Source organism: Astyanax mexicanus, chromosome 2, assembly GCF_023375975.1.
Source record: "Astyanax mexicanus isolate ESR-SI-001 chromosome 2, AstMex3_surface, whole genome shotgun sequence".
Classification (NCBI taxonomy): Eukaryota; Metazoa; Chordata; class Actinopteri; order Characiformes; family Acestrorhamphidae; genus Astyanax; species Astyanax mexicanus.
Window position 1 is genome coordinate 35917211 of NC_064409.1, and position 14819 is coordinate 35932029.

The following is a 14819-nucleotide window of genomic DNA, read 5'->3' on the forward strand; positions in this document are numbered from 1 at the left end:
GGCAAACATGGGATAATACAGGCAAACACGAGGTAAAACAGGCAAACATGTTAGTATATATCTTGCATTCTACCTCATTGCGTGCACATATGTTTTTACTGGTACTGGTTTGTACATATGTTTTACTGTGTTTTACATACCACCTTAAATACCCTGTAGGCTCCCTGTGTGCAGTGTAAAACCCAGCTGGGGTTCATGTTTATCCCCTCCTGGTCCTATTATTGGCACTGATGTGGCCCATCACTGTCATTTGAATCTGTGTACAAACAAGATCTGCATGATCATCCAAAACCAAATGCCAGCGTTCACACTTCTTCTCCCATCTGAAAACTCGATGGAGCAAATATCTCGATGTAGATATTGTGGTGAAATCACATATTTTGTTAGATTTAAGCTTTGACTATATGGATTGTGGTGTTAAGCACATCAGAGTGTCTGTTTTTTCAATCAGTCATTTATCTCTTGCATGTCCTCTGGATCTACTGATGCTCTTCTGGCGGCCTCTAGTGGAGAGAGCTGTATCTACAGTCTCGAGCGGTTGGTATGGAGACAGCGGCAGCCTCCTGATCAACAGAGCTCAAACTGAGATTTAATAGTTTCACTGTTTTAGTGAAGCGCTTTATAACAGCGAGCTTTAAACAGATTTATCTTCCTGTGGAGGTGTGTAGCTTTATTGTGTTTTTTTTTTTTTTTTTTACCGTGAAGCAGAAAACCTATTCTGGAGAGACGGTAAGTCGAAGGCACTTATTTAGCGTAACTAAGAAGCAACAATAAATGTAACGTTAACTGTAACTAACCGAGCTAAGTTAGTTAGCTTAGCTAGGTTAGCTAATCACTAGGTTTGGTTTGTTAGCTAGCTAACTATTACTTGTTAGTTAAATAACATAAACTAGTTCATTAAGCTAGTTAGCTATGTTAATTAGCTGAGTTGCCTGTTAAATGAACTTTACCCACACCGCGTTTTTCAACTCAGTTAACGAGAGTAAACAGCTGGGTTGTGTTGTGGGTTGTTTAAGTGTGTGTGAGTGTGTGAATAAATATGACAAATTCTCTAATAGTTTGTCACTGTTTTCCCTAATTGTCAATTTAAAACAAATAAAGGCCATGCAGGTAGTTACCTACACTTGTAAAAGTAAAGTATATTAAGTATATTTTAAAAATATGCTTAACCTGGAAAAGTACATACTTTTCCAAATTAAAATATGTACTTAAATAAATACCAAATGTACTATTTTTGAACAACTTAAGGTAACTTAAGTTAAATATATTTCAGTTGTAATTAAGGTAACGTTATATTTAAGCACAACGTAAAAGCATTAAATTGTGCTTTTGAGTGCTTTTACTTCTGTGAACTAAAGTAGATTGAAGCAACTTAAGTTTTAACACCTTTTTTAATACACTTGAAGTATATTGTAAGTGTACTACTGTGCGTATTGATGCACATAATGTGTACATCTTAATGCTACTGGAAAAAATACACTAAAGTGCTCTTTAAGCAGTATTCAATGCCATTATATATATATATATATATATATATATATATATATATATATATATATATATATATATATATATATATATATATAATTTTTTTTTTTTTTTACTTATTTACTTATATTTATATATCTATTCCTCCCCCACACCACTGCACCTTGTTTTTGTCTCATGTATGTCTATTTGTGTCCCTGCTGTATTGTACACATAGTGTCTCCCATTTTCCTTTATTATATCTATTATCTGTACTTGCTGTAAAATTGGGAAGGAGAGTAACGTCATTTCAATTCTCTGTATGTCCTGTACATATGCAGTATTGACAATAAAACTACTTGACTTGACTTGATATATATATATATATATATTTTTCAATCAACACATCATTTAAAGCATTGCTTAAAAATACATTTTATGTAAATACAGAGAAAGTATATTTAATATATATTTTTTATAAAGTATTTGAAATTGAAAATGCACTTTTAGTATTTTTTACCCAATTTGAACATACTTTATTGCTCTTAAGTATACTTACTTGCACAAGGGTGCAAGTAGCTAAGCTAAGAGCGTAGGTAAACTAGTTAGTAAGAAAACTATTTTAACTACTTTAATGGAAAGAGACACTTTTGCCTTCTTTAACTGTATTGAAAAAGTATTTAATGGAAAATGTTTATTGGAACGAGTGTCCAATACTTTCAGTATTGGACACTCGTTCCAATAAACATTTTCCATTAAATACTTTTTCAATACATTTAAAGAAGGCAAAATATCAAATGATGCTATGAAATGTGGAACCAGGCAGTAACTAGAATATTTAAATCTGACTGGTAACCTATATATTAAGTAGTTTTTTTTATACTTTTGTAATGATTGCTGTATTTATTTTATAGAATCTTCATAGCTTAAAACATGTGTGCTTATTATCCTTGGTGTGCTATCAACAAATGTTTTAGGTTTGTTTGTTTGTTTAGATTGATTCGTATTATTTTTTTCCTGTACATTTTAGTTACATTGAAACCATTAAAACATTAAACAACAAAAAAAAGAGCTGAGCGCTCCACTAGCTATCAAAATATAGATCAAGATAAGAGAATAAAAAAAACAACAACATATTCTTAGAATAATTTCCTTTTTTCTCAGAGTGGGTTGAATCAGAAACAATAACAAATGCACCTTTTTTCCACTATTTAATGAGACATTGCTGCTGCTGCTGTACCAACAATGTTTACTCTTTTCTTTTTTTGTACTCACAACACTTTACACATGCATATGCACTTTACTCACACAACGTATTTTTTAATTTAATAGTGTTTTTCTTTAATTAGCTTTACTGTTATTTGTACTTCAATGTGTATTTAACTAAGCAAATGATCTGGGGGTTCTGCAGTTGGTCAGGTTTAGGTTCAGCAACAGTATGTGCTGAAAGAATGAGGTCAACTGACTACCTGAATAAACTGAATATAGACCAGGTTATTCCATCAATTTATTTCTTCCCTGATGAACACGGGCATATTCCAAGATGAAATATGCCAGTATTAACGGGGCTGGATTTGTGAAAGAGTGGTTCAGGGAGCATGAGATAATACTCAGACCCTCCCATCATCAATGCAAGATCTTGGTGAAAAATGAATGCAACACTGGATTGAAATAAATCTTGTGACATTGCAGAAGCTTATTGAAACAATGCTACAGCGAATGTGTGTCGCAATCAAAGCTAAAGGCGTTCCAACCAAATTTTTGCCCAGGCAGTGTACTGCAAGGAACTGCAACGTAAGAATTGTATTTATCAGCGTAACTGCTTGTTTCTGCTGTGCATATGACAGTAAAACTCTTGAATCTTGAATGTAGAGAGAATCTATATAAGAGGCAGCCAGCTGTCTATAATCAGTAAGGGTCAGTAAACTGCGAATGACTTTCCCCATGTGCTTGTTTATGCAGATCATGCGTCGACCAGAAGGCGGCAGTGCTGGAGAGGATGAGGGGGCGAGTGAGCCAGAAGTACCTATCCAAGCATTTGCTCCAGAGGCTGATTTACAGGAGGAACCTCAAAGCAACATCTCAGCTAATCCAGACCTGCAGTATATTGAGGAGGTACCAGTCATGTTCCATCATCACAGCTCCCATATGGGCTCTAGAATTATTCTCAGCGTGACCTGTAGGTTTTGATTCCAAAGCACAACTTGATTCCACTTGTTCAACATCTTTGTTTTAGACTTAAAATAAAATATAAAACATAAAAATATGTAAAGTATTTTTATTTTTGTTGACAAATAACTACCATTATCATACTGAGTTTATGAAGTTTGCCTGCTTAAAATACAACTTTTCCCCAAATGTAGTTAATTAGCCAAGACACCTTGTGTTAAATTTAGGCTACAAGGCTAATGGACGTTTTTATCCCAACACTTTGCATCAACAATTAGCAACAATGCTGGTTGGCTATGTAATGATAATCAGGTTTTATGTGTTTTTTGTTTGGGCATAAAACACAGATACCATTCTGGCTCTTAGATTCCCTTTTCTGCTGTCATTAGCTGTATCTAACATAATTTAATATTATGGCATAAAATGATGCATACAAGTGCATGTATTTTTACATGTGTGAATGCAGAGTTAGCATAAAGCTCGTATAAGGGGAACACTGTTTTTTTTTGTTTTTTAATTACACATAAAATTGGTCTATGCATTAAATTAATTCCAAAGATTTTGTTTGATGCTTTGTTTAATTGTAACTTTTATTTGCTGCTCTTCCTTGAACATCACTTTTGCCTCATTCTTTTCTTTCTGTGAAGTCATTAAAACTAACCTTAGCTAAGCCCAGAGAGACCTGCAGTTATTTGAATAATGTACTTGAAGCTTTTACATGAGTTACAGCTGTTGAGAAAATTTTGTCAGGCCGATTGCACCTGTGAAGATTCACCAGTGGTTCAAGGGCAAGGGTTCTCAGTTTGCAGATCATAGTTCGGTGGTTTTAAGTCTAGCCCGATATTTCAACATGTTTTTGTCCTGCTTGTTAAAATCTCTTAACATAAGTGTGGTTTTACATTCAACAAGGCTGACTGTATTCTGTCATCTGGATCTCATTATCTGTTTTGTATCAGAACTCTTTTTTTTTTTTTTTTGAGTTGTTTGTATCCACAAGAGACTGGTGTTCCTGCATGTTTTTTATTCCTAACTAGGCGTAACACACATGGTTCTACTTGTTTAACTGAGCCCTTCCAAGAAATAAGCATATATCAACAATTTCTTCTTTATTTACAATAATATTTCTCACTTCATGAAGGCAGTTAAAATAAAATAACTTATAGTAGTAAAGAAAACAACTGATTTTACCGAAAAAGACAAATGGAAGATATATATTTATTTTAATCTTCAACAATTAATCATGTTTGCTTCTGTTTAGTTGGAGTGAAGCCCAGCAGCCACACATGGCCACTGAGAAAGCTTAAGGTGAACAAATGGTTAATTAAATAACTGATAAACTTTTTATTTGCATGTTCATGATAATGTCAATGAATGGGTATGAGAAACAAATTAAAAATGCATACAAAACTAAAATATGATAGAAGTGCTCCAGTATAGCTCCATGTACAATTTTAGTCAATGGAAAAGCATAAACACAACTTTAAACTGAAGCCATTAATCTTATTTCTGATAAAGCAAAAATATTTTGACACACATAAGCCAGTAATCACCACCATCACAATTTAACACGTTTCACACACAGTATTGTAATCTTCTTGTTTTACTTACAGTGATACTGACAATCAAAAAATAAATAATGTACATTTCCTCCTGTACTTTAACAGTTTATGCTTTACAAAACTATACTGCAATGAAATAATGTGACAAAAGATGGCAGTATTAGTCAAATACACTGTGCAGGAGCACTGTATATGACGCCAATATTTGCTGCTGGACTCATGTATCTATATGCTTTATTCACACCATAAGCATTTTTTTCTGTGTATAATTGAGATGTTGTTGTTGAGTAGAATTATTATCTGATTAAACTGCAGACATAAGGTGCTTAAATGCTTGGGAAACCAGTGTCACTGCTGTGGTGCTCTTGTTTCTTTAGGGTGCATAGGTCTTTGGTCTGATCATCATTGTGACGGTTTTGAACGCTCGCCTGTAGTTGGTGGGGTAGTACTCGCTGGTTATGTTGTGCCATGTGCTCCAGAAGATTCCATCTCTCTTCCCTTTGTATCTTTTGATGTAGTATTTGCCATTGAGGTTGGCAGACATGCAGGTATTAAACCACCAGCCTGATCCGTAGTAAGTGCCACAGTTTCCTGAAGGGTACATGTCATTGTCCTTGTCATGGGTGGTGAAGAACTTCTGGTCGTGCTTGGGGTGCATGGCATCCCCGGCTGTGCCGGAATAACCATTCAGTGATAGGCGATAATTGAGAAATTCATTAGAAACGTAGAACTGATCGTACTTGGCGTATTCTCGCACCCCCAAAAAGTCTTCAAGCTCAATGCGCAGAACCATGTCTTTTGTTTTCGTGAGCAGGTGGATTTTGTCATTGCCAAGCCAGAAATCCCCCTGCAGGTCCCCAAATCCCTTCTTATACTCAGCCCAGGTACGGTTAAAGCTGACAGCGCCGTTCACTCTGCGCTGCACAACAGTCCACCCACCACCATATGATTCCATGTCACAAAACACCTCAAAGGTATCGTTCCTGAGGTCAGGGGTCACACTGTAGACTCCATTTATCCTGTGCTTTAGGTCACTGTAGTCTGAGCAGTCTCTGTGTGCGATCATATCTAAAACGAGAATAGAAGGAATTGTTAAAATCAGAATTGTTTGAATCAGAATTGTTCTCTTAAAGTGTTTTAATGTTTTGTTTCTGACCACTACTTAGGACTCCCTTTTCAAATGCTACTCCCAGCACTATTAGACTAAAGCCTTGCATCACAAAGTCATCCACTGCTTCATTTTGAAGCTAACTCAACATAGTAGTTCTGTTATTGTCAACTTATAGATGCCTATGTTGGCTAGCAATGCACTGAAAGGAGAGGAGTGATGGAGGAGAGGGAGGAATATCTTACTCTCCAAAAGACAGTCCAGTAATGACTCATGAGACTCCCAAACACAGATGGCTGAGGCATCACCAGGCTAACTTTGATAAGGCAAATACTTGGATCTCTTTGCCAATCTGGACCCGCTACATTTAAACTATATTAGGCTTAATTTATGGGCTCCCAAATGTAATTTAATAAATCTGTTGGGATATTTCATTAAATTACCACTATTTCTCTTGTGTTGTTTTTATTGTGGACTTGATTGCTTCAAAATCACGAATGTATTGCTATTGCTGGCAGTACGTGTAACTGAACCTATGCATGGATTAGATACTGTGTAAAAGACCTTCAGCTGTTTAACTCAGTTTGGCACAGAATCTAAACCTCTGCATTTTAGATGAACACAACAGTAAAAAAAATCTATTTTTTCTGTGGGACTTATTAAATTTAATGGGGAACTTGAGAGCTCATGGGAGCCAATTTTTGCTCTTAAACATAAAATAAAATATAAAAATAATAAACTTATATATATATATAAACTTTGTTATGACTAGTTTGGATTCCCCAGCTATTTTTTTGGAAGTCTCAGGACCAGTCATAAGATTTCATTATAGATCTGCAAAGCTTATCCAAGATACCAGCAGATCATGTTTCTGTGATGTATAAAGATTGGCTGCAGTTTTGCGTTCCTGCTGCCTGCAGTGTGCTGTAGAAACAGGTTTAATATGTTCATCCTTTCCAAAGAAGAACATGCATTACTACACTACTTAAAGTATATATAGCTCAGGGGTGTGCCATATTGTATTGTATACACTAGTGTTGTTTACACTATTATTTTTTTAAATAATGAAAACAGTCCATATTGTAATAATAGCATTATTCAATCTTGAATGCTTTGTATTTTAGATTTGTTTTGCTATTTACTGTGAAGCTTTAAGGGTATTTTTGTACAGTTGTTTATGTACAGTTTAATGAGAGCAATACATATTCTGCATTTTATTATTGTGGTAGATGTTTGACATTTTCTGTTTCATGATTTAATTTGTTACATTATTATGATATTATACAAAGTTATTGTTGTGTACAAAATAGATTATAAAATTGATTTTTTTTTACTACTGAATTTTAGAAATTGTTATACTTAATAAGACATTTATTTACATTTATTTTGTTGAAGTAGTATATTTATAAATGTTGTTATATTGCCAAGAAAATTCTTATCACAAAAATACTTTTGGGGCCATATCACCACTCATATTGTGGTATTCCCAAAGAAACATCTAAAAATTCTACTAGAATATTCTACTCTGCAGGCAGCTTGTTTGTTCTGAAACACTCTCTGTTGTTTTTAAAAGGTTAAATGTTTTATATGTAATTAAACCTAATAAAGAATTTTAACTCTTACATTGTGGTGCGCTCCTGGCTGCGGCACATTCTGTTGAGCAGGTGCTGCTGAGTTTGTTGATCACTCCTGTAAGGTTGGCCACCCTACGGTCCACCACTTCCTCCACGTTCTGGCTGAGACCGTTCATCATGTCCAGTTTTACCTGCATTGTGTTGATCTGATTGCGCGCGTTCTTCAGGCTGTTAGACATGCGGCTCATTTTTGTCTGCATCTCCTGAATGACATCATTGCTGGAACTGCTGTTTGATGGTGCGCTCCTGCTGCTGTCGCCTCTGCCGTGGTCTTTCTTGGTTGGGGTCTCACTGGTGTCCCTCCTTATACTCTCATCAGCCTGCTGGCCGCATTCCAGGCAGGCACTCCTTAGCTGTCTCACCGTCTCCTTCAGGCTCTGGAGCTCCTTCATGGTCTTCTCCAGTAGCCGGAACTGCTTGGGCAGCTGGATGGTCATTGGAGGGAGGGTTATCTGGTATGGGCATTCTTCTTCATCCCCACACTGACCAGCAGGCCTCAGCTTCACCTGGGAACAGCTCTCTAGTTCAGATGACTTCCCAAGAACACCAGTGGCACCACTGACTGCAGCCTCCAAGCCTAGTGGGACAGCCACCAGCAGGGCTGACATCCATGCCAAGATTGGCCTCATGATCCTGAGCATCTACAGAGTGTGAGCAGACCAAGGGAGAGCAGGCAGACTGTCTCTCTCTGTGTTTGCAGTGTCATTAATATAGCAGAGTCCAGGCAGAGAGGGGAACGGTGGGTGGGGCAGATCTATTGTGTAATACTGCGCACCAGAGCAGAGCCGTGTTAAAAGTACTGCAAGAGAATTGCTAGAACTACTCAGCTTTTTCCTCAGAACATTTAGAGAAGTGACTCAAACCTGAAGAATTGCTCATGACTCATTTTCATAGAGCTTCATTTTACATGCATGTAACTACATGAAACTATTCTTCACCTTATTGTCTTTCTCTGCACATGTCTCCTGTGTGGCTGTTTGTTTTTATGTTTTTGATTTCTGCTGTCTGAGTTGAGTTAGGAGCTGAATAACAATATTCCCCTCTGTACACATTCTTGAAGGAGCTCTCTCATACTGAAATCATTATAACATTCTCTGCGCATGATGTCAGTTCCAGGCCCCTTATGGCAGCCATGCATTATTCACGTGTGAGGTTTCAAAAAGAAAAACAACCTAAAAGTTTGATTTCCTTCATGAGACAGGTTGAGATTAGGGATGGTTCCTTTCAATGATTTATAAACAATCAAGTATTGTTTTGATTGATTTATTAATCAAGTAATCAAGATCAGTCAATATCATACAGTAAACAAGGACTGCCTGAGGTATTTTAAAGTTTTATCAGTAAAGAATGGAGGTATACATTGATATATACCAATAAAGTCAAAACATTATGTCCACCATTTAAATTCCCAATTATGTTGTTTTTGTATCAATACTGTATATTGGCATATAGGTAGTTGGTTAGGTTTATGGTTTTAGCTGGTATAGGTTTTAGCTTTAGTTTAGAAATAAAACACTCCTTCCACTCATGTTTGAATTGGGAGCTTTCTCCATTTACAAATATTTATACTCAACAGTCATGTATGCTGCACTATAAAATGGTAATTTCACAAATGCATTCTACAAAACACAGAAATCAGAAAGTCAAACTGGATCATAGCTAATTTAAAACACACTCTTAAGTTATTACACCCCAAGTCCAACTACAGTGCAAATAAACTTATTAAACTTATTCTTAAGGTATAGAAGTAATAAACCTTTACACCCACTGGTGAGTGTGGGGATTGTTATTGTGTTGATTAGCAACTAGTAATTGGAGTAATAATTAAAAATAATAAAACAGATTTGCATAAATTGTATAAACTGTATAAATTGTATGTGAATTATCTATGAAAAAAAAGTTTAGATGGGTATTCAAAGGTTAGTATCAAGATTTGGATCACGGGACTAAAGCTTTGAATCCTTAAGATATCTCCAGTTACAAGTTACTTTATGACAGTACATGTATTCTTCATTACTGACAAATGCATTTTAAACTAATGTTGATCGGTCAGTGTCCATGTCTTTCATCACAGCCTCCCATCATCTTCCACATTGGAGCCATGTGAGCTATTCTAGACTTCACATGCAGTTCTCATAAACTCTCGCTTCTGGCTTATCTTGGTTCTGCCTCAAGAAATCTCCTTAAAACAGCATTCTGAAATAGAAACTAATAACTCTGAAAAGCTGTTAGATACATGACCAGCAATTTCCAGAAGATATCTGTTATATGTCTGATAGTTTGTTAGTTTGTTTAGTATTTTTTTTTATTATATGAGCCATTATTTTGATAGGGTTATGCTTGAGATACAGTGATAAGCCCGTCACTGAGGAATGTGTTTCAACTGGCTTCCAAAACCTAAAAGAATGTTAATGAAAAAGATAAGTACTCTGGGTGTTGACGGGGATATTACTGCTTATCCCCATGAGTATCATTAGTACTAAATTCTAAAAACAGCACTGTAATAACTCTGTATAACTCTGTATAGTTCATAAGCAGAAATGCTGTAGTAGCTGTTTTATCTAGTGGGAAACCAGAAGAGCTGGTACTATAATCAGTCAGATAACACCACACTGATGCACCTTGTCTGTGAGTCAGTGGAAAGCTTGGGCCCTTGAATTTTGCTTTGCTCTTTGCAACACCAGCTGACTCCCATTCATTTACAGTGAGTCCAAGAAGTATTTGATCCCTTGCTGATTTTCTTCGTTGGCCCACTAATAAAGACATGATCATTCTATACTTTTAATGGTAGATGTATTCTTACATGGAGAGACAGAATATTAAAAAGAAAATCCAGAAAATAAATCTAAGGAATATATATTAATTGATTTGTATTTCATGGAGTGAAATAAGTATTTGATCCCTTAGTATTCATTAGCAGTTCTGGCTTTTACAGACCAGTTAGACACTCCCAATCAACTTGTTACCTGACCTGAAACCACCTGTTCTCACTAATCACTTGTGTGAAAAACACCTGTCCACAGAATCAGACAGATCACACAGATTTCAAGTCTCCAACATGGGTAAAACCAAAGAGCTGTCACAGGACCTCAGAGTCAGAATTGTTGACCTTCACAAAGCTGGAATGGGCTACAAAAAGATTAGTAAGGTGTTGGATGTGAAAGTAACAACTATTGGTGCAATTATCAAAAAGTTTAAAGAGTATAACATGACAATCAACAGACCTCGGCCCGGTGCTCCAAAGAAGATTTCGCCTCGTGGGGTGGCAATGATGCTGAGAACGGTCAGAAATCGTCCTGCAACCACTCGGCAGGAGTTAGCAAATGACCTGAAGGCAGCTGGGACCACAGTTTGCAAGGAAACAATTGGCAACACTTTGCGCAACAATGGATTCACATCCTGCAGTGCCCGAAAGGTACCCCTGCTGAAGAGAGCACATGTGGAGGCGCGCCTCAAGTATGCCAATGATCATTTGAAAGATGAACCAAGTTATTGGGAGAAGGTTTTGTGGTCAGACGAGACCAAAATTGAACTTTTTGGCCTCAACTCCACCCGCCATGTGTGGAGGAAGAAAAATGCTGCCTATGACCCCAAGAACACTGTGCCCACTGTCAAGCATGGAGGTGGAAGCATAATGTTTTGGGGGTGTTTCTCTGCCAAGGGTACAGGGCTACTTCACCGCATCACTGGGAAGATGGATGGAGCCATGTACCGCACAATCCTGAGGGACAACCTCCTCCCCTCTGCCAGGGATCTGAAAATGGGCTGTGGTTGGGTCTTCCAACATGATAACGACCCTAAACATACAGCAAAGGCAACAAAGGATTGGCTCAAGAAAAATCACATTAAGGTCATGGAGTGGCCCAGCCAGTCGCCAGACCTCAATCCGATCGAAAATCTATGGAGGGAGCTGAAGGTCAGAGTTGCCAAGCGACAGCCCACCAACCTTCATGATTTAGAGAGGATCTGCAAAGAAGAGTGGGCCAAAATTCCCCCTGGTGTGTGTGCTAAACTTGTGGTTAACTACAACAAACGTCTCACCGCTGTGCTTGCAAACAAAGGCTTTGCCACTAAGTATTGAGTGTGTTTGGCAAGAGGGATCAAATACTTATTTTCCTCATTGAAATACAAATTAATTAAAATATATTCTTTAAAATTATATTCTGGATTTTTGTCTTGATATTCTGTCTCTCCATGTTAGAATATATCTACCATTAAAAGTGCAGAAGGATAGTGTCTTTATTAGTGGGCAAACAAAGAAAATCAGCAAGGGATCAAATACTTCTTGGACTCACTGTATCAGTGTGGCTGCATCAGGTGAATGCTATGCATGCGTATGTATTCTGTACGCAAGTAACTTGTGAGGCCTACACATGCTTAAATTATCAGTCCATACATTTGTGAGTCTCAGATTAATCTATCATCGAAAGCTTATTGAAGCCAAATGCTGGCAATAAAATATCCTCAAACGTGGGGAAGGATTTCTTGCTAATTTCCTCTGAAAAAAAGCTCAGAGGTGGAGTTTGCAGTTGTTTTTCTGTTTTTTTTGTGAAAACAAACACAGATGTTCTCCCTTTGTGATAGTCATGATAACCCATTGAGATTTTAAGGGAACAACTGTGTGGTTTAGCTTCCAGATGAACCACATTTAAAGCTCAGGTCTGTTTGTATATCTCCTAGGTTAAGAGCGTACATTAAAAAGTGTGCAGCTGTGGTCTGCTTGAAACGGTGGATATGTTCCAGACACCACCGAACTGAATCCAAGAGTAACTGAATATATTTGTCCATCTGGGACTTTTGATATTTGTAATGGTTTGATTTTTTTTTTCTTCAGCTCCTCTCATTGGGGAAGATCAGTGCTGCCAAAGCATCAAGACTGAAGGCCAGCTTTAATCTGCTGCATGACACTTTGAAAAGGTAAGGGCCCGTATATAACCTTTTGCCAGTCATAACTTACACAGCAATCATAAAGCACCAACTTAACTAATATGTGGCTGCTTAAAATGTATGTAACATGTTGTTTCTTGTACAGTTCTCAGGAGTCCGAGCTGAATCTTCTGCAGGAGGTGCAGAGTTTTTGTGTGGAGCTGGATCGTCAGCAGCAGGAGCTGGAGAAAGCTGAGCTGTTTCGAGAGGGTCAGAACACAGAGGTCAGCCGTTTGAGGCAGCAGCTTCTCCAGGCCCACAACAAGATCCAGGAGGCTGAGAACAGAGAGTTCCATATGCACAATCAGATTGAATGGTATTGCTGGCTTCAACTGATATTTTGATTGTTGTACTGAAGTATACAACAACTGAAGTTACTACATTTCATTATACTTAATTCCCCTTAGATTTGAAGACAAAACATTAAAATCATTGTGCACATTTTTAAACAGTTTCTAAATCATGCAATGTATGGAAAAGTTAGATTAGATTTTGGGTGATTTACTTAAATCAACAAACCTTGTTTAAAATTATATTTTTAAATTTACACCATGACTTAGAGCTTTTGGTAGCCATCAACAATCTTCAAGTTTTAACTGTGTAGTTGATGACTTGAGATTAAGGTAAAGAGATTGTCCACTTTGTGTAATGTACCAGTTCCAAAAAAGGTGAGTGCAAAGAAGCTACTAGCTGTAGTCTGTTATGATCGCTAACATGAAGTTAAGCGACCCTTAACCTTGACAAATAAAAAGTCATTTTGAGAAAACCCTAAAAAAAAAAAAAAAAACACCCGTGCATCAAATTGTTATTTCTTCTGTTACACATTTATATAAATGGTAGGAGACTTTAAGAATTTAACATTTTAATTACAACTGTACAAAATGTAAATAATTTTGATTAACAGAAGATGTGTTATCAAGATGATATATATTTTTTATGGGAGGTCCAAAAAAACAGTGAATGGCATTATCTCCAATTGCAGAAACTTTTCTCTAGGAACTCACAAAAGAATATAGACAAACATCTAAAGAACTACAGGTATCACTTACTTCAGATCTTTAGCATTCACAGTTGCACTTAGAAAAAAAGAGACTAAAAACTGATATCCACTTAAGTTACTTTATCATTGAATTGGTTAAAGTTGTTGATGCTAAATGTTCCACAATCAGTTAAGTAGAACTATTATTTTGTCACATATATAATTGTTTACTTTAGTAAATTTGCTTTTTAATTTTGTTTTACGATCTACAATCATTTAGTGTAACAAATATGCAAAGATTTATAGTAACAAAGTAGAACTACTTCACTACTGTACTTTAGTACTAAAATGATGTATCTGTATCTACAGGAGTATTACTTTTTCAGTTATTCAAATGCCTCATAATGGAGTACTTTCAGTAATTGAGTATTACATTTTAGAAAATACTACTTGCAATACCTAAGTACAAAAATCTTGAGTACTTCACTACTCCAACTGAATTGTGGTGCAATTTCTAATGCCACTTTTTCTTGTACTTTACTTAAGTCTGGGTCTCTAGTGTTCTATACATGTCTGCAAATATGTAAAAAATACAAATATGGGGGTGCTGAGTGGTTCAGTGGTCTAAAGCGCTGCCACTATGAGCAGGAGGTCGCAGGTTCGAACCCCCGCTCATGCAGCTTTGCCATCGAGCTGTCGGCGCTCAAATTGGCTCTGCTCCCTCTGGGTGGTTAGATGGCGCTCTTTCCTCATATCACTAAAGGGTGATGTCCGCAGCACGGGGCGTCTGTGAGCTGATGTACCGGAAACAAGTCGCTGCGCTTTCCTCCAAGATAGATCTTAGACAGCTATACCAGGGAATCCTTTTTTAATGTACTTATATCAACCAAAGGCCCAGAAGAACTTAATGTGGCAATTACATTGTCATAATTCCCACGCTTAGTATAGAATGATGTGATAAGTGATAACCTGACCAG

General features: G+C 36.8%; 2 protein-coding genes across 2 annotated transcripts in view; one reads left to right on the forward strand and one right to left on the reverse strand.

Annotated features, from left to right (window-relative positions):
• The first annotated feature begins 521 nt into the window (after positions 1–521).
• The window catches only part of ccdc146 (coiled-coil domain containing 146), a 36286-nt gene continuing 21988 nt past the window's right edge, over positions 522–14819 (forward strand). Inside the window, exons 1-4 of the mRNA XM_049474278.1 lie at positions 522–729; positions 3430–3582; positions 12772–12854; positions 12970–13179. Coding sequence (XP_049330235.1) covers positions 3433–3582; positions 12772–12854; positions 12970–13179 — 443 coding nt within the window. The 5' untranslated portion in view covers positions 522–729; positions 3430–3432. The remainder of the gene's footprint in view (positions 730–3429; positions 3583–12771; positions 12855–12969; positions 13180–14819) is intronic.
• On the reverse strand, positions 4728–8650 carry fgl2a (fibrinogen-like 2a). The gene is made up of 2 exons (XM_007244998.4): positions 7927–8650; positions 4728–6263 (listed from the first exon to the last, which is right to left on the reverse strand). Exons 1-2 carry the CDS (start codon positions 8576–8578, stop codon positions 5569–5571), a joined length of 1347 nt encoding a protein of 448 aa, XP_007245060.3. The 5' UTR covers positions 8579–8650; the 3' UTR covers positions 4728–5568.